Source organism: Anser anser (genome assembly GCF_964211835.1).
Source record: "Anser anser genome assembly, chromosome: 1".
Classification (NCBI taxonomy): domain Eukaryota; kingdom Metazoa; phylum Chordata; class Aves; order Anseriformes; family Anatidae; genus Anser; species Anser anser.
The window spans coordinates 61,551,952-61,578,874 of record NC_139720.1 but is presented as its reverse complement, the minus strand read 5'-3'; the positions used below and the strand labels follow the sequence as shown (position 1 = coordinate 61,578,874).

The 26,923-nt window shown below is 46.2% G+C and overlaps 1 protein-coding gene and 1 long non-coding RNA gene across 8 annotated transcripts; one reads left to right on the top strand and one right to left on the bottom strand.

Annotated features, from left to right (window-relative positions):
- LOC310905566 (uncharacterized protein) lies at nucleotides 1-24,592 on the bottom strand. 7 transcript variants are annotated; one of them, XM_083852007.1, is made up of 19 exons: nucleotides 23,788-24,592; nucleotides 22,576-22,679; nucleotides 21,834-21,948; nucleotides 20,439-20,613; nucleotides 19,758-19,869; nucleotides 18,645-18,751; nucleotides 17,685-17,811; nucleotides 17,273-17,393; nucleotides 16,904-16,989; nucleotides 15,719-15,843; nucleotides 14,378-14,437; nucleotides 10,197-10,263; nucleotides 8,993-9,087; nucleotides 7,229-7,357; nucleotides 5,377-5,491; nucleotides 4,451-4,588; nucleotides 3,624-3,790; nucleotides 3,044-3,132; nucleotides 1-464 (listed from the first exon to the last, which is right to left on the bottom strand). In XM_083852007.1, exons 1-19 carry the CDS (start codon nucleotides 23,901-23,903, stop codon nucleotides 269-271), a joined length of 2,244 nt encoding a protein of 747 aa, XP_083708133.1. In that variant the 5' UTR covers nucleotides 23,904-24,592; the 3' UTR covers nucleotides 1-268. The 7 variants fall into 7 exon arrangements, with proteins under 7 accessions (XP_083708133.1, XP_083708136.1, XP_083708135.1 ...); XM_083852010.1 differs by having other exon boundaries at nucleotides 22,595-22,679; XM_083852009.1 differs by having other exon boundaries at nucleotides 24,460-24,532.
- LOC310905596 lies at nucleotides 7,374-9,685 on the top strand. The gene is made up of 2 exons (XR_014589140.1): nucleotides 7,374-8,499; nucleotides 9,222-9,685. It is a non-coding gene; the product is annotated as an uncharacterized lncRNA (long non-coding RNA).
- Nucleotides 24,593-26,923: the final 2,331 nt, after the last annotated feature.

Sequence of the window (26,923 nt, the reverse complement as noted above, 5' to 3'; positions counted from 1 at the left end):
TACACGGAAGACCCGATCTGTGGTTGCTGTACCTCAAGGAGAGGGAGAGGGAGGAAACAACAGCAGAGAGACATGAATGTGAACAGCGCGTCACACGTTGTCACCAGGTGCACTCCATTGACACCTCCCAAAAAGCAGCATGCCCCAGAAGTTCAAGTCCTCTTGTCAGCAGCCAGCTTTTGAGCCTGAAGCTCAGAACGCGGCCCGGTTCCTGGAGATGGCAGTGCTGGGCGTGTGAGGAGGTGATGGATGAGAGGGCCGTGGTGACCTAGTCCATCTTCCATACCTTCGCCGCTGGCCAGGTCTTGCCCTGGACTTGTTGCCAGCTGACAGTGGCAGTGCTGATTTCTGGAGAAATGGGCTCGTAGGAGCGGAGGGACAAGCTCGCAGCCAGCAGACCCATCCGGACACAGGTGTCTGTGTCGTGGTTAGCGAGCATCCCTGCAAGGATTCCTGCCATTAAGCTGCGGAGAGAAAGAAAGGCAGCCTTGAGCGCTGGGGAACAGCCCTGACCCTGGGAACATGGCCATTTGGAAGAGAACTCATTTGGATCCACATTAACACTTACAGAAGCAGAGTATGTCTTAGAGGAGGGATGAGGTGATAATGAGAATTTTGTGCTTCTTATTTTTATTTTTAAATTTGGAAGGAACAAGTGGTGCTATTTAGTTGCATTTTATTTGCATTTTATTTGCTTCTCATCTGAGAAGTCAAGGGCATTTCCCATTCCACCACATTTTTATTTTCTCCCCAGTTTTGCAGGAGAGCCAGGAGAAAAGAAAGTGTGTCTAGAAAGGGAAGAAGCTATTTTCCCCTTGCTCTTTAATTATTTTGTCACTTCTCTGTTGCTTGTTGGTACCTTGTTACACTCCCTCCTTCCCCCCATTGGGATGATACAGATGAGAAGAAAGGTAAATTTCCAAGTATAATGTGAGAGGGACAACAGACACAAATAGAAAAAGAAATCCAAAGCTGAAATGAGATTTCCGATTCAGATTTCTGTAAATTTTAGCAGCGGTTTTCCATTTGAGATTTCACAGGAAAAATGATGGGAGCGCTTGGAGCAGCAGCTGTGACCCACAGGTCCTTACAAGGAGGCCATCAGAAGAAGAGGGGGACTTTTTCTGCCTGCCGTGCAGGGGACAGCTCTGTCGAGGCATGGATACGTGCAGGGTGCTGCTTGGGATCAGCTGGGAGCAGCCAGTGTTTATTCATAGCTAAGTGCAACAGTGATGCTAGGAAGCTAGGGAAGGACAAAGGAGATGGGAAAGCGAAGGGAGAGGATAATGGCATTTAGGATGAAGAAGCAAGGGCAGGAAAATGTGACAACAGGGAGGATTAATGAGCAAATCTGTGTGAAAGGGAAAATGACTCCCTTTTTGCACTCTGGCTAATTACCTCAACTGTTTTTTTTTCTCTTAACAAAGACACAGAAGATTGTGGTTTCAAGAAACCATTCAGTCTCTCAACAGCTCGAGGCTCAGTGTAAATATTTGGGGGAGCATCCCCTAGCAATGCCGAGTGCGGGCACGCTGTTGCCACAGCAGCCGGGTGCGAGGAGCAAACAGCCGCTGCTCCCCGCACGCAGGCCCGGCGGCTCCTTGGGCAGCGGCCCCGGCGTTGTAGGGCAGCCTCGGGAGCGCTGCTGGGTGCACGGCATCGCCCAGCAGGGCTTTAGGAGCTGAAGGGTTTGTGGGGCCGAGCTGTGCGGTAGTCCTGAGCTGTACCCTACTGCGTGGTCCCTTGGAGAAGCCAACAGCTGGGCTGCCTGTTGTACGCCCGTGTAACTCGGTGAAGGTGTTTGACAGCGGCGCACGTTACCTTGCCTTTGCTCTTCCCTTACATTAACCCTTCAGAAAGGGAGAGAAAACTGTAAAGAAGACATTCGGTTTCCTTTGGCCCCCAGGACGAATTGGTTCGGGGCAGTCGTGTACGAGCAGATGGTGCAGGGAGGAGGCTGCACCCCCGGCGGGGCTGCCAGAGGCTGGCACAGCTGCTAGAGGCAGCGAGCAAAGCCGAGATGCCCAAGGACGGGTGACCCCAGCAGCTTGCCCCTGGGCCCCGTTGCTGTGTTAGACCTACTGCACTCAACAACGCTGTGGTCTTCTTCAGGGCATGGTGCCAGTGGCAGCCAACTCGTCTGAGAGGTGACTTGGGACACTAGGAGTAATCAGAGACTCTGGCATTAAGTGGATTAATTAGCTTGGCAAGAGTTATTGCTTGATACTAGCTAAAATATTGAGGACTCTGTAAGTTATCACAAAAATGACTATTCTTTCTGCCTACCCATCAAAGACAAAAGGAGAAGTGTTGCTATGTTGAGTTACTGCTAGGTAAGAGTAGAAAAATAAAAGGAAGTATCTGTCACATATGGCCTTCTGGTCTGGCCCAAGGCAATGAAAGGGGAGAATTGATTATCGCAGGAAAAAAAATAAATAAAATGACTGCTACATATAGTTTGACAAGTTAACGAGGAGCATAATAAAATACTACTCTGACAGACTGAGAATTGATCACCGGGGGTAGGAATAATACGTGTCACTTCCTACTCCCATGTACAGCATTGTGTGACCAGCTAGAATTATACAGCGGGCTCTTTGAAGCACGAGCTATTGCCAGAGGCTAATGCAGAACCTGATGAGATGCTTTTCCAGGGCGATTCTAGCTACTGAGTGGCAGTCCCTCTTCCACCGGAGAAGTGTGGAAGTAAATTAGTTAGCTAGTAAGTCAGCTTTAATGTAAGGTGGTTTACTTTGCTTTTAGCAGCTCAGCCTAGAGTAATTCAGAACTACTGGATTGCTGTGAAAGACTTGGATCCTAAGGAAAAGCAAAGCTAATAATGGCAAGACTGGCTTCAAGATGCTTAGCAGGACATTTTTAGCAAGCGTTGCAAGGAATCACAGAAACCTGTCCTGGCCTTGTGTCTCTAGTGTCTGTTCCTCAAGCAGCAGAATGTAGTTTGACTTTGCAGTAGAATTTGAAAGAAATCCCGTTATGACTGTTCCACATTTAGCTCGAGAAGATAGAGTAGCTAGAAACGTACCTGTCACCAGCTCCTGAGACATTGACTATCTCCTCCCTGCTGATGTGGATGGCGGGGTAGTGGGTGGCACAGAGGCTGGCAGCAGCAGGCTGTGTGGGGAAACAAGGGACGTTAGTGGGAATTGCCCAAGCTGGTAGGGTCTGATGTGGCTGCTGTCATCCAGACCTGCACAGCAGCCAAAAATAAAAAATAAAAATAAAAAGAAATAAAAAAAAGAAAAGGGGGGAAAAAAGAATAAACGTAAGCCATAAGCCAATAATCTAAATAGTTGTTTTTCACGGTTTGGAGGAGATCAGTGATTCAAGTTGCTGAAAATGAAGCTTGCAGTCATGAATATTCAGGGCAAGCACATTTAAAATGAGCTGGCTGTAAGCACTGCTGCTAGGAGCCAGAAGGACAGACAACATGATTTTCTTCGCTAATCCTCAGAGCTGTGTATTCCACCCCCAAACATGAACACTTGCCAACTGTGATGCCACGTTTCCTAGCACTGCTGCTTCGCCACCAGAAATAGCAGTGGTGCTGCGTGGTCCCAGGCAGAAGCAGCCGAGAGCCCAGGGCTTGTTTTCCGTGCCCTTACCTGCTCGTGAGCTGCTGGACAAAGCGAGATGCTCCCTCCCAGGCTCTTGCCACAGAGAAGGACGCCGTGAGCGCCCAGGGTCACCACCACGCAGCACAGGTGGGCCAGCAAAGGGCGGGCCAAGGCCATGGCCATCTTGATAACGTCCTCCAACCTGGACGGCAGCTCTGTAGGCAGCAGGGAGGAAAAAGCGTGGCATAACTTTAAAGGTTCTCAGCAGGCCCTTTTGTGGGCTCCTACCCCTACTTCTCCTATTTATGAGCACAACTAGTTATAAGCAGTAATGAAATGTGGTTTGTTTGTTTTCTTTGAATTGTAGGAAACATGAAATTCTCCAACATTAAACTTCCATACCATTTATCCTATGCTGAGGAAACCACCATCACGGGACTACAGATGTGTCTGTAGAGACCAAAAAACTGTCCAAAAATAAAGCATGACTTTCTTGTTTTAATACTTTTGGACTTCCACCTGCATGTGGTGGGGTATTTCATTTCCCCAGGGGGTGGTACCTTTGGGGCCCTCAGAGCATCATGCTTCACTGAGACATTTATAAACTAAAAATTATATTCTTCTTTGGATGGTGAAGCGAGGAAAATGGACAAGGAGCCACCCTGGGCCTACTGCACTCTTTAATAGACCATCGGTCTGGCCTGGGCCATACAACACCTGCAGAGATAGCTGCAAGGTGGAAGATGCCAAGACTGCTTATGAATTCCCACTGTGTTATAACTCAATTTGATTGAAATGGGAGATGGGGAGGAAAACACTCTCTCCAGGGTCTAGATTATCTGACAATGTGATTGACTCTTCTGAGTGTTCAATACCTGCTGGCAGAGGGTTCCCAAGGGTCCGATTTATTGCTCTTAGCTCTTGGAGGTTGGGGGAAATGTACGTGAGTGCTTTCCAGCTGTCTGAGAGGAATGGCTTAGAGGCCTTGTTCTCATCTGTTGGCTCATAGCACACTTAAAAACAACATTGCAATTGGTTAGTTAATTATTTAACCAGTGGTTCATCTTTATATCAGAGCAGGATGCAGTGCAGAAGGCTAAATAAGTCTGCACAAGCGGGGTTATATGTGTAATATGTATCAGAAGCTTAAATATTATTTCCCCCATGCTGGAGACCATGTCTCCCCAGTTTTCCTTCCTGTTGCTCAGCAATGACATGGCTCCTTCTGGCTCTGGAATGATGTAATCAGACTTCAGGTCTGTTACTCCTTTTAGCTGGTTTTAGAGCCTCTGCCAGGTTTTAAGAACATTGTCTCCTTCTTCAGGATTTGCTTTTTAAAATGAAGGCATAACTCCAAAAGTTCAGGAGCCTTGTGAAGGGTCCTCAGCATACAAGGAGAGGGACTATGTATATTTTTTGGAAATGGGAGAGAAATCCTCTCAAATGATGCTTTAGCACTTATTCTGAGAAGCAAACTACAGAAGCACACGCATCTGTGCTAGCCTGGAGATTAAAGGCAAAGAGAGCAGCTTTTTCTGGCAGTGCTGGAGGGCTGTAGCTCCTACGCTACAGGAAATGCGCTTTAGCTGCAGGATGAGACAAACTCAGAGAAAGTAGAAATGCTTCAACCATTTGAAATAAAGCAGCAGCGTATAGAAAGGAGCCCTGAGCAACACAGCATGTCAGGCTACAGCTGGGTATCTCCATCAAGCAGCAGAGGAGGGTGCTTGGGGTGTGTGGAGTGTCCTGGCGCACACACTGGTAGGAGCTGTGGGGCCAGGGCTGGGCAGGCTCTCCTCACCTGCTAGCTGATGCTCCCTAGCTAGTCGGCAGATGTACTGAATAGTGGACAGAGGCACGTTTCCATCAACGCAGACTAGCGGGGCCCGGCACAGGTTCTCCTTGAACTGGGACACCTAGAGAGAATCCAGGACACAGAGTAGAGACAGCCTGAGTCATTGCAGAGGGACAAAATGGTTGCTATTCACACTGAGGATGTAGGATTTTCACTCGTAGTGCAGTTCTTAGGTGCCGGCATGAACCTAAAGGAGTGATTCCCTAAGGAAAGTGGATCTCTCTGTTTACCCCTCTTCTTCCCCTTCTTGTTCCCTGCTCCCCATCATTAAGAAGCAGACTCAATGGGCAGGGCCCCTCCAGCAGAGAAAGATAGTTGCTGGTCCTCCCCACACCACATTGATACCTCTGGCTCAGTCAGAGGCCTACAGGGAGAGGGAATGCTGCTATTTCAGGTCACCGTAGGACTCCCTGTGCTCTGCCTGGCTTGACTACTCCTTCGCTTGCTGCCTGTGTCCTTGAAATGTCCTGAGGAGGGCTTTGCAACAGCTCCTGCAATGACCAGGCAGGCTGAGGGAAGAGGGGAAGTATAACGCCAGCAGCAAAACCAGTCTTGGAGAAGTGAAAGAGAGCACCATGTCTGCAAGTGGGTTTTCTTTCTGAACTTGGTGCTAACAGCCCAGTGAGATGCAGGCTTTGGGCTTGTAGCTCCCTTTCTGGAGGAAGATGACTTAAATCACCCTTTGAAGAGGCACATAGACTGGCTCTTTGTTGTGTGGGGGTTTTTGTTTGTCTGTTTTATCACAGTAAAATTCCTTTTGTCTGTTCATGCACTGTCCACCTCTTAGGTTTAGCCCTGTGGCTACAGCACTGCTCAGCACAGCGCTCTGTTGCTGCTGTCTGTGAAGCAGGTAGAGTGGGGACCTGCTGCTCCTTGGCTCTCTGAGGCTGCACGACCACTGCCCAAACACCAGGCCAGTGCTGCAGGCGCTCGTGCAGCCTCCCTCCTGTGTCTCCACTAATCCTGGCTGAAAGAAGGACTGCCAAAATGCACTTCGCAGCAGAAGATTGGTTCAGAGTTTCCACTGGCCACAGCTGTTTCATAAAGCTCCACAGAATTAATCTGTCTTGTAATGGTTTTGTGTGCCAAGGCTTGGGAGAGGCAGGGTGGGGATGGAAGTGGAAGCAATGACCATATTTTTTCCTACGAAGCCTCCACCTCACGGGGAGCCCACCGGTAAGTAAATTGCACTTAACTTTCATGTTGCTGTCAGTCATGAAGTATGGGCTTTTGTTCTGCTGACAGCAGAATGAGTAGGGAAGGAGGGTGCAGTGACGGGGGTTTCACTGAATCAATCTGTAATTAATGCTTCCATTAGCCCTGATGTTCTGAAGGTTTGGATGTGCTGAGAAGCAGTACCTGTTTATACAACTCAGCATGTAGAAACAAAAGGGATGGCGGGGAGGGGATGGAGTAGGAAAACTTTCTTTAATCAGTGTTCTGTCCAAGGCTGGTTTTTGTTTTTTGGTTTTCCCCTAAAGGGGGAAAAGTCATTTCTGCAGGTAGACTGGATTTACTGACAGCTTTAAGGTACCACAAGTGACAGGTTAACTGGAACTTGACGCTGAAGAGGCTTCTGGCTTACAGGTCAAGCTCCATCTGGGTAAGAAGCAACAGGTAGCTCTGGTAGCTTGCCATGCAGCAATCCCAGTGGCCAATATCTGGGGTTAACTTTAGGATTTCCCATGTTCGCTCCACACACCCACTCACTCCTGGTATAGCTTCTCTAGCTGTTTTTTGTCACACCTCCACACTCCTTCTCTTAAGCAGAAGGTAACAAATCAGCTGGCATGCATACGTATTGCTCTGTTATCTGGTGGTGGATGTCCATATCTCCCAAGCCAACGCTCAGCTCCCCAGCACTGGTGATCACAGCACAGTAAGTGGCTGTGCTCTTCCTCTCCAGCTGCAGGATGGCACTCATGTCCTGGAACAAGGAGAACAGTTACCAGTGGAGCACGTTTCTCTTCCTTCTCACTCAGCTCAACGTCAATATTCTTTCTCTGTGCCCACCTGATTTGTAGCTGCAGCCCAGCTCGTTGTTCTCCCTTCAACCTCCCTTCTCCCTTACGACAAGCGACATTTCAGAGATATCTTGGTCTAGGCAGTGCTGGCAGATGGCTGGTTATTAATATTTGTAATGCAAGAGAAGCCACAGCAAAAATTAAAGAACTGATTTAGTAAATGAACGCGACAGGCCTCTGCCACGCGGTTCCATAGATGGTGTCCCTGCTGTAAGGGAAGGGCGTCCTGCAGAATGGCTGAAGCACTGCCTGCCCCAGCCATCCTTTCCCGTGGCTTATGTGACACATCTGATGGCGTGCCAGGCACACCTTGGTGGCACGCTCCAGCCAGCGACGACGTTAGCGACCTCACTGACTGCACAGGCAGGGAGGCCGATTTTGATGGCAGCCTCGCAGCCCTTTTTGCAGCAGTCATGGACATAACTGTGAGGTGTCCTTCCTCTGTGGGCAGTCTGCTGAGAGAGTTTGGGGCATTTCTTGGAATACACATGTGGATGGAGAAGTGCTTTCTGCTGAGTAGTTCACAGGGAAGTTGGCATCACAAGGGCAAGGTCATCTCCAGCACTGCTGGTAATGTTTCTTGCAGGCCAGGATTGCTTGGCAGCTAGTCCTGCTGCATCTTCCCTTGGGAGAGCGCTCACTTTGATAGCTCAAACTGTGCCATGCTTGGGTAGAGGAGAGATTACAGGTCTGCAGCTATGAAGCCTTTATATACTAAATGGGAGTTCTTGTTCCTATTGCCGCTTTTATTGAGCTGCTCAGGTAGCCAGAAGTAAGGCCTCATGTGCTCTTTCTGTCTGGACGCCAGGGTCCCGAAAACACTAACAGACCTTAATGGCCCTGACCAGCCTCACCTGGGGTCTCCACCCACACCCCTGGCTTGCCCTCAGCTCTGTCTTTTCTCCACAGAGGTGCCTGAGGGCTGGGGTTGGTCTCAGGGCCTACTTTGCTCCCTGGCTGGTCAGGCTCTGCCCTGACACCCCTGGGGAGCTCCAGCTGCTCCTGGCTCCCTGACCTGTGGGGACAAGCGGCTGCTGAGTGCCAGGTACTCCTCTGGTGCACGGTGAGGGCTGTGATGTGGAGGACCCTGCTTTGAACCAGGGAGGTGCCTGGCTTTGTGTCCCAGTTCTGGGCTTTCTCTGTCTTATGCTTTACCTAAATCAGGCTGTTTTGGCATTGCTTTGTTTATCCTGAGGATCAGGCTTTACATATTTTAGGCTGTGTTTAGTTAGGCCTTCTTAGACGTTTTTGTGGTTTTTCCTGATTTACCTCTCTTTGTCCTTCAAACACCAGTCCCTGGAGCTGAATTCAGACCACATGGTTCAGACTTTAAGCTGTGTATATGTGCATGTGTGTAGCCTGTGTGCTGGGGGTGGCTCCTCGCTTTTTAATTGTCTGTAACTAAAGGAGCATTGAACTGGTCTCACTCTTAGCCTGATGAAAGGTGACTCTTATGGCTGCCAGGGTTAAAAGGATTTTTCCCTTTATGTGATGTCATCACCTCCATGCTTCTCAAGTGCCACTACAGTGCAACATACCATGTGGTGACAGTAGTGCAGGATGGACTCTGAGTGTTCGTCCTTCCCCATGGCAGACAGAAAGAGAGGAGTCAGCCCGAGGCGGCTTAAGCAGTCTAAAAGCAAACAGAAACAAAAGACGTTAATAGATCTGTCGGAGTGCTGTGAAAACAATGACAGCTTGTGCAGGCTGAGTGTCTGTAGGAAAGCCCTCTCCTGGAAAACTTAATGCCCATCTATCCTCATCTAGCAGGATGTTCAAGGCTGCAGCTGCTGCCAGACCGGCTGGGCTGGGATGATCTATGGCTGCCTGCCACACTGCGGCTCTGAATCTTCTGGAACCACTGGGAGTGGAGGAAAGAGAAGAAGGAGGAAGAAACTTATGCATTTCCCTGGCATCATTTCCTTCACCCATCACAAGCATGCGGGCTTGCCCACATCGCTTCTGTGCGCAGCCTTGCCGCCCTGCTTTTCTCACCATGCTACCTTACTAGAACCTGAATGGCCTCACAGGAAACCCTTCCTCTGCTCCCTTCAGGTTACCACAGATTATACCTCAGCAGATGGGTGGCATATCTTCTCTCCTCGAGCTTCCCCATTTGTGATCTGAAGTGACAGTAGGTTTATGTTAAGAAGAGTTGGGAAAGGCCAACAAGCCAGAGTAATCCTAAGATCTTTTTGTAATGTGCCGCTGCTAATTTCAGTATGCAAACACAGGTCTGCTACTGCTTGTGGAGGAGCACCAGGCACACTGTGATCCTTTGCTGTTGCCAGTGACTGTAGCCCTTTCTCTCCTACCGTAATTCCTGTGCCCCAGCTCCTCTTGTCCATGGTGTATGGATGATTATCTTTGTGTAGGCCTATTCATTCCTCAGGACATACTTTATTGTGACTACAACCTGACATTAACTCAGAAACCGAGGACCAGGCTGTTCAGCAGTCACTGGAGATCACTGGTGTTGATTTAACTTTGATTTGGGGTCCCTGTGCTATATACTAGTCAATTCCATATTTGAGGACCTTCCTTTTCATGATCGCTGCCCAGCTCCCCCTCCCCTCTTATTTTTTGGAGTGCCTGCTTCCTTTTCCAGGCAGTCTGTCCCCTGGTATATTGCCTAAAGCATCCCAGATCTCAACAGCTCTCAAGAGCTCCTGCTGTTGAAGGAACATGAAAGGACAAATCACAGCTGGCACGCACCCACAGGCAAACCCGAGCACTAGGCACCTGCCAAGTTTCTTCCAACGCCGCCGAAAGTTCGTCTCACTCTTCCGGCGTTCGTTTGCCCACCACCCTGGAGGAATAAATTATTAATCAGCAAAGCTGGGAGAGCCATTTGGCATAGATGTCACGTCTCCATTAATACTTGAAGTGAACTTAATGCTGCTGAAAGGGCAGCAATTAAGGGGGCAGAAGCCATCTAGGTATGGGTTTGCGAGCAGCACAAACTCCCACAGCTTATCTGCAGACTTCAGCTCTGGTGACAAAGGCCCACTTCTAGGAGGGGAGATCAGTTTGGGCTCCCCATGTATTGCTTATTGGTCTTATTGGCTAAGACCTTTTTGAATAATGCTAATGAGTGTTTCAGTCAATATGAGCAGCCCTCTGAATTTACTGGCTCATGTCAGCACTGGGACTCCAGAGTCCCATTTTTTTTTTTTTCACATTTTAAAGATAAAACAAGCTTTGTCATCTTTGCCTGTGCTGTCCTCTGTGGGCAATACTTTACTCATGGAAGGATCTATTTCAGTGTTTGAATACTTTTTTTCACTTTCCCTTCTCTTCCTAAACATCTCCCTCCTTAGAAACATTAGAAACACCCCTTTCCACCTGTGTGGTTACCAGTTTCTCTTGCCTCTGTCTTCTGTTTTTCTGTCCAGCTGTCAATGTGTCACAGACGACCAAACTGTCACAAGGTAGGCAGTCCCTCATCCATCTCCTCCTGATTTTCCTGCCAGAAGAACTACCTCAGTAAATGCTCCAATCTCTTTGGGCATCATCACTGACTATCAAATGGTTTTAAAGCTCCTTTTTCATACAACCCTGAAACATATTTTCCATTTCTGAAGAGAGCTTGCCACTGGCATTCGTAACAATCTTAACAGCTCTGGATAATCCATAGCTTTCAAGAGTATGTTGAGTGTTTGGGTGGCAAGTGCTGAAGCGTGTGCATGCCTGTGCAGAGCAGCTCCTGGCACAGACTCTCAAGTCAGCTCAGGTGCACCAGAATACCCCTGCACATGCACATTTTTCTTGCTTGTAAACACTTCTACCCATCCTAAACAAGGATTTTACCTTGGGGTAACAAATGCTCTTCCTCCAACCCCTCACGTTTCTTGGGGGTTAGTAAAACTCATACCAAAGCTTTCTAGGGACCCTTCTTACACTGTTCTGAGCCTTGATCTCAAGGACCTGTGCATCTGTCCCTTGTAGGCAATACTTTCTTCTTCATCCAGTCCTGTGACTGCGAGAAGCTGCTCTCCCATGTAAACATGCTCTTTTATTACCCCCAGGCTGCTTTTGTTTCCCGTGAGTCTCCCCAGTTGTGCAGTCTGTAAGACTTGATGCTAATTCTTGACCCCTTTGTTCCTCTGCCTGGCAGTTCTCCAGGCCCAGCACTGCTCAGACAACCTGAGCAGAGCTGCATATAAACAACTTATCACTTCTGTCCACCTTGCCACTACTCGCCACTCCTCATTAAACCAAACGCCACTCCATCATTTGCTTATGCTCTCTGCGAATTGCCACTGGCACTGCCAGAATTGAGGATATTTCCATCTGTGACTGTCTCCTACTGAGCTTTGCAGATTTCCAAAGCAGTGAGGATGCCTATTTTAACTCTGAACTCACTGCCCGTAATAGAAGCAGCCAAGGGAGAAATACCTACCCCAAGTAAAAAGCAAGGATGCTTGTTTAGGCAAGTCAAACAACATGGCTTTGAACGCTGGCCCCTATTAAAAGAGGGTGCTAACTGCCATTGGTAATGAGCACAAACTCCACTCAGTGCAGTACAAGTATCTGGTTTTCAAAGCTGATACCAGCAGGAATGTTGAAAATACTTATGAGCTCCCTTCTTCGCCTGGCATGCTGATCTTCTCTTTCAGTTCGCCCCCACATTCCAAAGACAGAGCTTCAGGTTTTTTAAGCCAAGCTTTGCCCTAACAGTGGGTGTACCAGCCTCCCACTCAGGGACCCAGCCAGGGGTGCGTTCTGATGTACAACCCCACAAGACATCAAAAAAAATGAAGATTATATCTCCTTAAAGTAGCAAGTGGGTGCAGTGAGAGGTGAACTAGCAACCTGCTTGTAAAGACAAAGAAATGACTGGCTCTTGTCACACCTTGCCAGCTCAGCTGGTAACTCAATCTGAGCAGGTCTTGGGTATCTCTTCTACACTGTGTTCAAGTTGGTTTGGCTGAGATGAAAAAACTAGATGAAAATGGGCTTGCTGAGATGGTTTGCGATAAGACTGAGCTGATGCTTTCTGGCAAGGTTTCAGGGAATTGACAGAGTGTCTAGGACCTTCTTCTGTGTCCTGAAAGACTTGAATTCCTAATGTAAAAGTGAGACTCTGCTCTACTTCTGGATATCCTGAGAACATTATAACCATAATGCTTCATCCAACACCTTTCCCTCTGCAAGAGACCATGTGTCTTTCCCTGCAGATTACTTACATCCAACTAGTTATTTATAGGGCACTTTGCTTCTGGATAGCCTTGAAAGCTATGTGGAAGTTAAAAACAGTATAGAATACAGCTGCTTTCTTGCTAACTGGGACAGCACGAGGTGCGAGTGGTACCCTAATGCTCTGCAATGAATGCAGCATGTATGAGGGTGGGACCTGCTGGGTGCTGATCTCTTTGGAAAAATTCGTCTTCAAGAGCCAAAGCAGACCAATACTGCTGAGACTGCTTTTTCCTCTGTGCATAACCACAGAGGCTGTCAGCAGGAACGTTTTGTCTGTCAGTTCCCAAATCATCCTGCAGCTTGGTATTTGGGTCACTGCCATGATGAGCCTTCAGCTCTAGGGCTCGCCGCTATGCAGACAGGCAGGTAATACCTCACCTTTGAATGCAACATTAAAAAACTCCTTTTTTCCTTTTCCCTTGCCAGCTGCTCCCACTGGGATGTGTGGCCATCCTTGCCCCTCACCATGCCATGGGTGGTCCAGGGGCCTGCAGTCACCGCTGACACACCGGGAGGTGACTTGCCTGCTCCTGGTCACAGTTTGGGGCATGCATGCTACCAGTTAGATCACAGCTGAAGCAGTTGGGCTTTCGGTTTTACAAGTCTGCATAGTTAATGCTCTAGCATGTGTCACCTTTGACCCCTATAATACTGTTTGGCTTTTGCCTCCATATCCTTGAACAGCCAGCTTCCTTAATGACAGCTTCCTCAGCAGGTCTCTCCCTATCTGACTGAGAGGTCTTCACAGACTGCCCCATTTGAAGGAAGAAGATGGCCACAAGTTTCTGCTTCAGCAATCAGCATAGAGTAATTTGAGACACTAAACAAATTGTGAGCAAGCTCCACCACCTCAGCCTGTGGTATTTCATGTTATAGCTCAACAAAAATTGTATAGGCCATGTAATGGCTGTCATTTGCAATGGGGAAGTCCCATGCCTGCAAGTCTGTCCCGCTTTAGCCTCTTGGTTGTTTTGTGGTCAAACCACAGTGAGAAAGAGAAGGTCTGGTGACATTTAAAATGTTCTATATTTTTAGAGCAATCTGTGTGTGTGTGACTCAAACCCTGTATGACTGAAGAAGCTGTCTCTCTTGTTTAGCTGTAACTGTGTCAGTACTACTTTTCTCAAAGGCTTCCACTACCACCGTGGGTACTCCGCGTGGAGTCTTTGGCTCCTGTTCATGCCATTTTCCATTGCTAAGACAGCCCCAGGCAGTCAGAACTGCCTCTTACCTGGGGATTTCCTCGCTATAGGGTCTGCCCTTGATTATGGGTTAGCACAGTGAGGGTCTTCACCCGTGGCTTCTAGCTCTATGCGCTTTGTGAGTGACCTGGGCAGCTCTTCTGCTGAAACAGCTCTTTGGGCATGCAGCATCAGAGAAGAGCCCAGAGGTACCTTAACACTGATTGTCAAGGCTAGAGTGATATGTGGAATTCGTAAGGATGACATATGGCTCTGATCTTGTCTTGAGTGGTAGGGATAGTGACTTTCAGCATGTGAACGGAGTAGGTCAATGTGTATCACCCCAGGTCTGACCCAGACAACACACCAAATGTGCAGCGCTACACCTTCTGTGTTTGTGCGTGTGTGCTCATGCAGATGCAAAGATAATGTGCACTGATGCCACCTCTTCCTACCCCCAGCCCCTCATTTGGCTTGTTATTCCTGTAAAAGTAGCTGGAAATGGCAGCGGTGCTAAGAAAGCTACTATAGATACAATACCAGAATGACAGAGTTCTGCGCCTTGGCTATAAAGTCAACGTTGATACCTCCAATCACCACCTTTAAAGGGAAGAAAGAGGTAAAAAGTGGTTGGAAGGACTCAAGAGAAAAGCTCCAATTTTCCATTGCCTTTTTTTTCCCACTTTTACCACCCTCTTGAAAGCTATCTCATTTACAGTGTGAAGGCCTGTGCTTGTTTTGGCTGGCTATACACAGGTCAGCACAATTCTAATCAGAAAGAATGGAAAGCTCTTCTAAATGTCTCTTTCTGACTTGTGCCTACTGATAACCAGTTCCAGCATGGCAGGACATTATTATGTACATAGAGGGGTGCTGGCAGTTTCACTGAGTGGTCATAGAGTAATGAAAGAAGTTGCATGATCTGGTTATGTCAGTGCCCTTGAGGCCTTCTCTCTTAGGACAATTTTTGACATACCAAACCTCAGAAGGATTCAGGCGTTGCTGTGTAAAGGGGAGGAGAAGGGATAAGAATGGAGAAAAGAAAATGGGGAAAAAGTGGGCAGAGAAATGCAGTCATTTCTTGCAAGCTCCCAGAAGACATTGCCCTGCCCAGTGAAATTTTATCGATCATTGTCTCATTGTCCAACAAAATCAGAAAAAGCAGCATAGCGCCACAAATGGGAAGTTCCCAGATTCTTTGGGGACATAGAGCTCTTTTTTTCCTCATTCTGTCAAATGCTGGGTTGTTGTCTCTGTAGTCACTGCATTCTTTTATGTTAAAAAATCCTACTGCAAATGGGTTTTAGAAACTTTTTCAGCTCTCTAAAGACTACCTAAAATAGATTTGCTGTAAATCATGTAGCACACACAAAATCAAGATAGTGAATGGAATATGAGTTATAATGGATCTTGTTTGGGATATGCTGCACCTCTTGTAATTTTGGCAGTCATGAGCAGGAGGCCAACAAAAGGAGATATTTATAAAAAGTGTGTGACTCAGCAGCTCAAAATATCCACCTACCGCCACCCTCTTCCAGGTCTACTGCTGTAGTCACAAGGGCTCCCTGGCACTGAGAGGAATACAATTGAAGTTGTATGTGAGGTCACAATAAAAGGCAAAAAGGTGATTAAAGTTTTAATGGATTTGATGGTCTAAGACTTAATGGGATTAGGCCATCAGCAGTGTTCATTCTCTGTAAGTAGAGTGGGAGATGATATTTATCAGAGAACAATAAAGAAAACTAAAGAAAGAATGTCTGCCAGCATAAAGCAGAAAGATTGGTCTCTGGCTGAGTCACCTCTTATTTTAGAAATAGATAAATTTTTATCTTCAGTGCTGTCAGTAGGTAGGCATTAAATGGAGGACAGCAGGGGACTCACTGGCTGAGGTGGGGTTGTGTCCTCTTGCCGAGGCAGGTTCCCCTTCCTTGTGGCTTTCTGCAGCTTGCTCAGGGCCACTGCAATGCAGCTGCCCACTCTGGCATTGTTCTTGATCAGAGCAAGGTCTGTATGGCATTTTTTTTTGAGGAAAAGGAAAAATACCAGCAAGATTGGCATTATAGAATTCTATGTAGGATCTGCCTTGAGGGGGACAACAGGAAATGCATGCTGTGAGACTTGGTAGATTTGATTGCTCTGCACCAAAATTAATTGGGGGCAGATTTACTGGGTTACAATACTGCATGATCCCTCTGAAGTTTTAAATGTATTCACCTTCCTCCCTCTGTGTTTGTGGAGAGTAAATCTGACATCCCCATTTTGCAGATAGGGAATAGAAGCAAAGGCCTCCCAGAAGATGAGGTGAAGTGCCTAAACTGAAGAGTCTAAAAACCATTAAGGAACTCAGCCGTCTTTTCCAGAACTAGACGCCTACTGAGATTTTTGCCAAGTCTCATCTACATGCCCCTTTTTCATCAGTTTCACTGGGAGCAAAGTATCAGAGGCTTTGAAAACCCCATTTTGTGGCAGCATACAAATCTAGTATCCAAATCCCCTTTACTTATCTGCCCTGACTGACCATGAGGTTTCCCAGGGGGCTGGCAGCAGAGCCTGGAGGTGAACCTGGCTCTTCCAGATCCTCCATCAGCATCCCAGCCAGTAGATCTGACTTCCTCTTGCCTGTGCAAGAGGATTCACGTTACATAGGAGTATTTTTCTTCCAAGTTTCTCTTACTCTGCACTAGCATGAAGAATTGCATAAGGCAGCATGTTCAGCCCAGGCATCTTCAAGCGTACAACCCCACCATGTGCAACGGTGTCCTCAGACTCCATCATAGAGCAGGCAAGATCAGATGCGAGGGCAGATCCCTTTGGACTCTGGACCACCTGACCTCTGTGCTGGCCTCCAATTTGTAACGCAAAAGTGGGTGAGGACAGAAAGGGTGCTGCTGAAGAAGCAGGATGCAATCGCTGAGCTTTCAGCTGTTTGCAGATAATGAAGTGTTTGCCCCTCGTTAGACTGTCAGTAAAATGGCAGCTTTTTTCAGCAAACATTATTGAAGGAAATGAGAAGTACACTCCTCCTCCTCCCCTCCCCCCCAACCTCCCCACTTAGTAAAAGGATACTTGAGTCCAGTGATTTCCCGTCAGTTAATTCATTGATCTTCTGTAACATAAAAGGGGTCAGTTCTTTGCCTGTAATCCCTTTGGACCTGCAAATATAAAGAAAATTACTGTAGATGAGACAAACTGAGCTGAAACGGCATCAGAGGAGAAGCACTGCTGCTAGCAGACAATTTATCTCCATAACCACATGCCATAAAAAGTCCTGTAAACAAGCTTCAGGTTACATAAAACCACAGCGAGAGCCTTGTTGTGGGTTCATCCACACCCAAGGTTAAGCTGTGCTACAATCCCCGTGGCAGTGTCCCTGAAGTCATTTATTTCCTCAAGCCCACAGGCTGAGCAAAGGATAGGGCCTAGGTTGCTTCTCACCTGGCTTCGCCGAGAGCTTGCTGGATGGCTTCTTCGATAACCTGGCCTGAGGCAGCTCGCTCCTGGGGACAGGGCACTGCTATCAGCACCCCGCTGCTCAGGCCTAGCCCCAGAGCGCTGGCTGGGAGAGGACAGGCAGATCGTTAGCGGCTCTCCTCGGACACATGAAATGCTGAGGGAAAAGGGCAGAGGAGAGTGGGTGCAGGGTGTGTGAACACACAGGGCTGGAGCTCCTGTCCTTGGCTGACCCAAGGACAGCTCTTTTCCAGCTAACAATTGGTTTATATCCTTCTAATTCTTTTCAGTCTGTTTGTATGATAAGAGGCAAAGACTTTTAAAAACAAAAAAATATTCCACTTTTGTGACCCTCTGTTCCAGGGACATACGTGAACCTTTCCCTGCTGGAACACACCGATGAGTTTAGCTGCCTCCTCTTCATCCTGGACGTGATATGGTGCCTTGAAGCCACTCTGGCGTGAGAAGAAGGCTGGGAACTCCCTCGACTCCCCAAAGGCAGCCACACAGACTCCCTGGGTTTCCTGCAGCAGGGAGGTGAGAAAAGACGGTAATCAGTGGAGGGAAAGGGGACCCCCAGAAAGAGATTGACTTTTCCCTTCTAACCAGCTAGAAGATGTCTTTCTTTAGCACAGCATTTGGTTACTTTTATACATCCTGTTCTATTCTGTTCTGTCAAATCAAACAGCCAGACACGGTAACTAGTCAGACAGAAAGCGTATTATTGAAACGTAGGAGACGCATGCGCTTTGCTCAGAGCTGATCAAAAGCAGGGCAGCTGTCACTAGCACAATACTGAGTCCAAGGTAACAAGCTGGGATCTGAAGTTATGTCATGAGCTGACAGGAATTTAAATGAGTTATGTTTCTGATTGAAAGGTATTGACACTGGCTGTCACCTGAAGCGCTGGCTGTGGTGGTTTCCAACATACCAAACCTTAAAAATGGACTCTACTGAAAATCGTCTCATTTCTCCTTGTAATTCTGATTTTGGTTTAATGTCTGACAGATCCAGCTTGTGTGATCCATCAGTCCTGGAGCATTTTCTCAGTAGATAGTAAAGTGAATCTAAAGCCATAAAAGAGGCCATGGCTTGGGGTGCCTTTGGCCTCAGCTGGAACGGTTGTTGGAACAGCCTCCTGGATGTGGATAGGTTTGTGTTAGGGGTAGCCCAGTGCTTGAATAGCCCCAGAACTAGAAAATGGTAAATATGGGCCTCACATTCTCTCAATAGTTGTTGGTGAAAATCTTGGGCTTAATAACTGCCCCAACATCACCGGGCCTTCTTGTCACTGCTGGACTCGGTACACAAAGTATATCATCACCTGCTTTCATGCTCAGCAGCCCACTATACCTACCAGATATTCCAGTGTCCTGCCAATATCAAGGATAGACTTGACTCCTGCAGATACAACAGCAACTGGAGTTCGTCCTAGCTCTGTCAAGTCAGCACTCACATCCAGAGCTGTCAAGAGACAAGCAGCTGTTGTTTGTGATAGCGTTGTACACCAAGCTGACCTTATCTGCCCTCTTAAAAAGCCATATCTGCCTGGGATGCCAGGGCCTGCTTTTGCAACCATTTTGATCCACAAACAAACATTACAGGTTTAGATCGTGCTATTAGATGTTGAGATTGTAAGAGAGACTGAGATGGTAAGAGAGACTGAAAACTACGAAGTCACTTGGCCTAGGGCAGAGATGCAGCCCTACACTGACTGTCTCACCTGTTTATTCACCTCAGAAAACAGCATGCAAAAATTTGGTTGAAAAGAAAGAAGGTGTCATAAAACAAGGACAAAGTTCAAGAAGATGGAATATAAGAAGACTTTGATTTTGGTGTTGACATAGCTGGCAGAAAAGCACCACAGGAGCTTTGATGACCTCAGGAAACCCCCTGGTCTGGAATTTACATCACATCTGAAAGAGACAGCATTCATCAGGGCGGTTTGCTTACGCTATGCTAGGAATATACATGGCTAAAAAGAAAGTATGTACTTAGAGGTCACAAACTACACTGCCAAGGCTGTGCCATGTCCCCATGTTTCCAGAGAGGAACGTGGACCAGGGCCTAAATCTCTTTTGCGGCGAGACCCTCCTCCTCCTTAGCTGTCAGCGAGCCAATAACAGCACTGTGCTTCACAGCCAGTATCAGGTTATCCAGCTAGCACAAAGTGGGGAAAGTACAGTCGGCTCCTGCTGCACCATCAGACAATATCCATATAACCCTGTGCAAACAAAGGATAAAGAGAAACTCCCACACTCTTATCTGGCCGGTGCTCAAGAGGAATATTTTGAAGCTTCTGGAAAGGAGATACTGGAGAGAAAACAACCAGAGTATGGTTGAGAAGAATGATAACTTTACTCTTCTGAGCAGACAGTTTCTGTAGGGCAAACTGAGAAAAAGGAAGAAAGATGGAATTAAATAAAACTGCAGCAACGAGAAGAAAAGTAGAATGTATTGACTTTCTTACTGTTCTCTCCTCCCCGATGGACGCCTCCGATGCCTCCTGTCACAAACACACAAATTCCTGCCTTGTGTGCTGCAATCATTGTTCCGGACACGGTCGTGCCACCAGACAAGCCCTGTCAGGGGACAACCAGTCACAGTCAGCACGGAGCAAGACCCAGAGAATACTGCATGCAGGCAGCTATGGTTGTGGTCCGACACACAGCAATGTCACAACAGCCTGCTGACACAGCTGGCAAGTGAAATTCGGATACAAATATTCCTAGGCAAAAATGCAGAGGAATCATCATCCCTGCTACATAAATTGTTCTTGTAATAGCAAAAGCCTTTATTCTCCAGGGCTTTCCAACCAGAAAGGTTAATGGGCAACCAATGTCACCTCAAGCACTGTGTGCGTAACTTGGGGTGGCTCGTGTGTCACATAGTTTATATGTAACATGGTGATGCCTTATCGTGCCGATATGAATGTTCTTAGCTTAGCCAGCCAATCCAGAATGGTCTGAATCCAGGTCTGCTACTCCCTGACTGATATATTTTGACTCTGGATAGGAATATATTTCAACTTACCAATAAGACACCATGTTATGTGGTGTCTTAAAGAGGTTTAGAGCTACCTGGCTTGAAGCTGGAGAGCACCCTATTGCTATATAGAAAACATCAAAGTAGGAAGCCTGCGTTACCATACCTGGCTGAGGACATAAGGAAGATCTCTCCGAGACACTTTAACTACGTTTTTACTGCTTGCCAAGAACTGAAGTTCCTCATCTGTGAGTCCCACGTGGATTTGACCCCTTAAAATACCTATAGTGGCTGGAACTGCTCCATTTGTTGTTACAATTTTTTCTACCTCTCTGGCCATGCTAGAATAAGATAGACAAGACAACGATCACAGAATTAGTGAGGGGAACAATCAGGTAAGAAATCTGCCATGTTTGATGGCCAACATTCCCAATTTCCAGTTCTGTACAGTTTTTGGGATTTCAGCAAAGTCCAGTTCCTCTTCTGTATCTTGCTAATGGCAGAAGGCTTTGCATTTGATTTTACAGCAGTGCAGAGCTATCGAGAGCTCCCGTTTTCAGGACAGCAATGTACAGGCTCTGTACTTCATTTCTGAGGCAGGATCTATAAAATAGCCTGTTTTATAGGCAAACCTATTTGTACAATACATTACTGAATATTAGAGATAGTCTCAAAATAGAGCCTTTCAGTATCTATTACTTGTATTTCTGAGAACATAAACCTTCATAGAAACCCCAGATACTTCAAGTCCTATTCAAACAACCAGGCTATATTTTTCACAATCTAAGCAGTCAGATATAAGGTAACAACAGTGCAGAAAAGCTGCAGCCTGAGAATATTCTAGAGTTTCAGACTAGGTTTTTCTAAGCTTTTCAGGTTTTATATTTGATCATCTGTAGACTACTGTCTTAAGAGCAGCTTCTTCTCCCTTCATGAGCTATCTGTACGTACACTAGACAATCTTTAACTCTGAAACTACCTTCCCCAAAACCTGACTGAGCTTCACTGTAAGATGGAGTGCCAGGCAAAACAATGGCAAGGTCAATACTGAAACCTTTCTGTGCTTTCAGGAAGCTAGGATGGAGAGGAGACAGAATGAAACACAAATCTACAGGATGTCAATAAATAAAAGGTAGAGATTTTTGTGGGCTTTTTTTTCCCCCCTATGCAGGGCACAGAGAGACCAGCAGCTCTCACAGCAGCTGCTCTGAGTGGCACCAATGAGTAGATTTCACTATTGTGTTCCAATCCTTTTTGTATTATAAAAGGTACACCTAAAGAAACCACAAAGTGTTTTCAGTGTCTGTACGAATTATGCAGCCACAAAGTGTGGTTTATCAGTCTTAGAGCAAATGATGACATTATCTGCTGCCAGATTTTAAAGGAAGCCAGAAATGTGAGGTGTTGAGTAAGGACATGTGTTATATGGTTCTGCTCTCCTTAGAAGTCCAAATGCAACTGTTTTACACCAGAGCTCATATTCTGTATCCCTAGCAACCTGACATTTCCCTTCGCTTCGTTCTTATAACTTTGTTGAACGAGGAACATCAAAATCCACAACCTTAGATTCTGAGGGTAGGCCATGCCATGTGTAATGATGGTGCTTTCGAAGGCTACAACTGGTCTCCCCTCCATCAGGGCTTCCTGTACGGAGGGCTGAATCCTGAAATAAGCACCTGGGGATAAATATAGAAAAGTCAGTTATTTGCATGGATATTTGCAGTAAACACTGATCTATTTTATAAAAGGCAAATTGTCATCATCGCAATAAATTTATTCTCCTTTTCAGCTAATCTTTGGGGGGAATTCAGAAATGACTCCATGGAGACTAAAACTGTGTTTTATGTGACTGAAATGTTTGCAAAACCCAACCAAACAAAAAACAACGCTACAATTAATACAAATAATAATCCTCATCACCATCACTCAGTGTTCCTCTCCCACCACTGTTGCAGCTGTGTTGTTACTGGCTCCAGTAATATTACCTTAAATGGACGTTACTGTGAATGAACTGAGCCCTGCAATCATGCCCAAAGAATAACGTGTTAAAAGAGCAGAAGCATCAAGGATACCATAATAACCCAGTATATTATAAGACTATTGTGCATCAAAATTTCTCCTAATTTTAATGTCGTTATCAAAAAACAGAAACTCCCTGCGCATTTAGGACTTGAAGTATCCTTACAAAAGCTGAAAATGCTGCTCTTTGCTTTTCTCCCACAACACTGCCTGCAAGGTTTATGCTGCATTCAGATGAGGAAGATGCTTTCTGCCCAGGGACTATTTCAGAATACACTACTCACCATGCAGAAATCTTCTCACCTGGGTGGTCCTACATGCCACAGTGGACACACAGCTTCCCAATCTACAGGTTATCTTTGTAATCATCTTGTGCGTAAGGATGGTCCTGAGATTACAAAAGTCAGGTAAAAAATTAAAGAAGTAATTAAGCAATGATGTGACGGTATACCTAACATCTCTTGCACCGATTTTGGAAAGTGAACGATCCTGGGCTTGCCCAAGAGATTGTGTGGAGGTTCCTGTTGTTTCAAGCATGAGCCCTGGTGTTAAAGCAAAATGTTAAACTGCAGAAGTAGAGTTGTAAGAGTCCACCTAGCCCATTGCCAATGCTGGGCTGAAATCATGTCAGAGCAGAAGAAAGGATGAGGAGTAACAAACTGGAGAGACTTTAGAAGTATACAACATTTTGATTTCCAAAGCTACTTGTTCATGATAAATTTCAGGCTCAGCCGCTGTCACCTTCAACCTGAAAGATTACAAGGAAGATGCAGGCAGAGGAATACTATAAAGAGAAGAGCCTTTGCAGGTATTTTGAGGGAAACAAGCAGTTCAGTAAAATAAAGAAGGTAAGGAGTGGAAAGACAGATTGTAACCACCAGGAGGAAAGAGCAGCTCTTCCTAGAGCCGAGAGTGCTTTATGCATGCTCAAGTTACATCGTCTTTTTTAGTACAAAGTGTTGGAAGCAGAGGCACAATTCAGCCCCGGCAAGAACTCCAGAACTCCTCTTGTCTCTTAGCAACTCCTATTCACTTTAATTAAATTCATTGCAGAACAGAGAAAGAGGGGGAGAGAGTTGCAAAGGTTAAGAGGCTGGTCTGGTCTGGGCCTCAGGGCAGTTTCACTTAGTTCCTGGCTGCTTCACTTATTTTTGCTGGGCATTTGGCCATATCCCTCAAGCCTTTCTATTCCTCACCCCTTAACTGGGAGGAAAAGATTTATCTCTTCAGTCCTTTGTGCTTATTGTTAATTCAGATAGGAAATTAGAGTAACAGTACTGTGTTCCTGCTACATTTAGCAGATCTCAGTACAATTTGTGGCACTACAGCTACACAGACACATTATATCCAGGAAAAGTTGTGGGTTTTTTTGCTGGAATCTGAAGACTTTGCCTATATAGGACAGCTTAGTCTGTGTAACAGGGAAAGATGGACTGGTTCTGCTAGACATCTCTTAAGCCACCAAGACAGAGATTGTTATGCAATGCAATACACACCTGACTGAAACAAGGAGATCTTTTTTTCCAGTTTCCAAATCCTTTTTAAGACCAAAATCTCCACAAAGTTTATGAAATCCTATCATGACACAAAGGTGGCAAAAGCTCCTATTCATGCTTACAATCTCTTCTTGTTCAGCGCCAAATTCAGCAGTCAACAGCCTGAAAAGTTCATGCAAATGTTCTGGTTTCCTTGTGTGTGTGCGTACACACCCCTTGCTCTCTGGGGCAAAGTCAGCTTTGGAATAAATTCATTGAGCCAACAAGGTTACTACGGCTAGGATCAGTTGGGCTGCTCGAGCTGTGCTCTGAATTTTAACAACCCCCTGTAATCTGAAGCACAGCAGCCCGAAGTACCCAAGCCGAGCTGGCCTGTGGATAAAACACAGCTGGTCACCACCTGACACCCGACACGAATTAGCTGATGTTCTCTGGAAAGTCAGCCAGCACTCGGCCCGAGCAGCCTGAAAGGTTTCTGGGGCTTGGCAAGCGTAGCAGCGAGACCTGCCCGACCTTTCGCCTTGTAACAAAACTTTGCACGTTCCCAGTGCAAGTTCCGCACAGCTCTGGCATTGAGCTTGCCTCCCTCCTCCAAGCGTCCCCGCTCGCCTCCCCTCCTCATCCGTCGGGCACGTTTGGCTTGGTGAAGCCGTGGCCTGGCGCGTCTCTTACCTCCGGGCGGCCGTGGCACATGGGAGGCTGGCTGGGTTCTGGAGCTGTGCCGGGGCAGCCCCGGGAGAAGGCGTGCCGAGGGGGCCGGCGGTGGCATGGGGGGGCTGAGAGAGTCCATTTATTATTAACCACAGGCACAGCTGAGCTCTGCCACTGCTCACTGCCCAGGGCGAACGGGGCGATTTCACAGCAGGGCGAGGAAAGCTTCTGCGATTATTTTTGTTCACAGGGTTCCAGATTTTCCCCCAAGTCTTTAAAAGATTTTTCTTTCTTTTTTTTTTTTTTTCAGATTTCTTTGCTGTTTTTATTATTATTTTTTTTCTTAATCAGTGAATTCAGGGTTCACTAAAACAATGCCTCTGAAGATTGGGCTCCTTTTGTACCTATTCATAAAAAGCACAGCCATTGCATTCATGCTCCCCCTGCAACTTGGCCAAATGCAGTTGTTAAGCTCTTTCTTCTCAGGTTGAGAGCCCTATCCAGCTCGTAGCTTCTCCAGCGAGGAATGCTGTAGGTCTAATTGTGGTGACTCTCCTTATGATGCAGATGCCTGGCTAAAGAGAAACACTGAACACGGTTCACAGGGGAAAACTGTGGTAGTCTCTTCCTGCAAAGACATCCTATTCTAACAGGTTTAGGGTGGCTTCAAACGAGGACTTTGAAATTAGTAAATCTCTGTCACCTCATAAAAAGCCATACTTAAAAGGACACTTTGAGATCTGGTGCACTGATATGCATGTTTAGATTTTGTATTCTGTAGAAAATATTACATTTCAGAGTTAAATGGCTATTCAGGAAGGCATTGGTTTATGGGCTAAAAGACAGACATGATTCTATGCAACTTCCATGCCTAACATAAAACTAGCAAAAGTAATTATCAGTATACTGCTTTTATGTTGAAGTAATCAGTGTCAGGGAACCGATTTTACTGCAGTCCAGTAATTGCAAAAATTGTAAAACATAGTTTTTTTAAGCAGCCTTCATATTTTACACTTGTCCCTTTCTAAAGAAGTTTTCTGCAACTTTTGTTTAATTCAGCAGTAAAGAATGTCTTTTTAGTTTCTACAAAAATAAACACATTAAAGGAAACTTCAAGCAAAGATTGCTAAGTTACGAAGACAATCCCCTGACTTCTGCTAAAGGGTCTGCAGGGAATTTAATTGTAGGAATGATAGGCTGCATCCTCAGATAAAATAAATGGATGCTGACAATTTTGTGATCAGTATCTTCTTCCTGAGAAGACGGAAGATGGGTAGCCAGGTGTACTGAAAACCAAATCTGCAGGTAATATTAGATTTTTGAAAAATATATTAAAATTATAATGAAATTGTTTTAATTTCAGTTAGATTTATTCAGAAGCACTGCAGTACTGTAGAAACATATCTGGATTATCACATTTTTGGCATGCTACCAGACAAGATGACCTCGTAATCAAGCTGATCTCTGAGTTTCCATCTCTCTCTTAAAGATCAAGTTCATCTTAAGATGATCTTACGCCATGGGCACCCAGTTCAGTCTGTGGTATCAGGGGTAACAGTGTGTTGCTTTATTTACCATTTTTCTCATCAAACCTTCTTCTTTCAAAAAAAAAAAAAAAGGGGGGGGGGGAATCAGCCCCTCAGCTTGCTGGATTTCTGTCTCGGCTTTCCAATTTGAACCTGCCTGCAGGTCTCTGAGACAAATCAGGGCTGCTCAAGCAGCTCCTTGATAGCACTCCTGCAGTCTTGTGCATATCCCAGTTTTTGCATTTGTCTTTTGGATTTATTACTATAAAAATAAGAGCATATATGGACAATTATTGAGGGCTAACTCCATCTTTTGCTTCATTATAAAAGTGATTGAGTCTTGCTAAACCAGGAAAAGAATGGGCCAGTTTGATATCTGCTAGCCTCCAAGAGCTAGGCTGGCTATGCTCTTTGTGGGGCATTTCTGAAATGGGTTACATGGCTGATGTTTTAAGGACTAGGGCAGCAGTTAGGACCATAGTGTGCATTTGACTGGGAGAAACGAAGAAAGCCCCAGAGAACTGCTGGAGACAGCTTTTGCAAGAAACTGTGGGGCTGTGTATAACTTGCCCCTCTGCTTGCTACGTTTGGTGACAGTTTAGTACTGCCTGCCTGCAGTAACCCAGAGTTTCCTGTTAGTACTTCCCCCTTGGAGCCTTGGAAGCAGAAGTTAATATTAAACTGGTTGCTGGGTGAAATGGGAGCGGCTGGGAGTAAAGAAATCGCCATGACAAATTCTTACAGCCTGCTGGGAACTGGGCCCTCAGGCCACAGCCGCTCCCAGGCCACCCTTGCATTTTCATCTGTGACTGATCTGTACCAAGTTACCAACTCCTCTGAAACCCTTTTTCTCTCAAGGGTTTCACTGCTGAAGAAATTAGGGAAATAACAAGCTTTACTTTAGTTTTGTCACACTGGCATGTCCGCCCTGGGACAATTCCTTGTACCTGATTTATAAT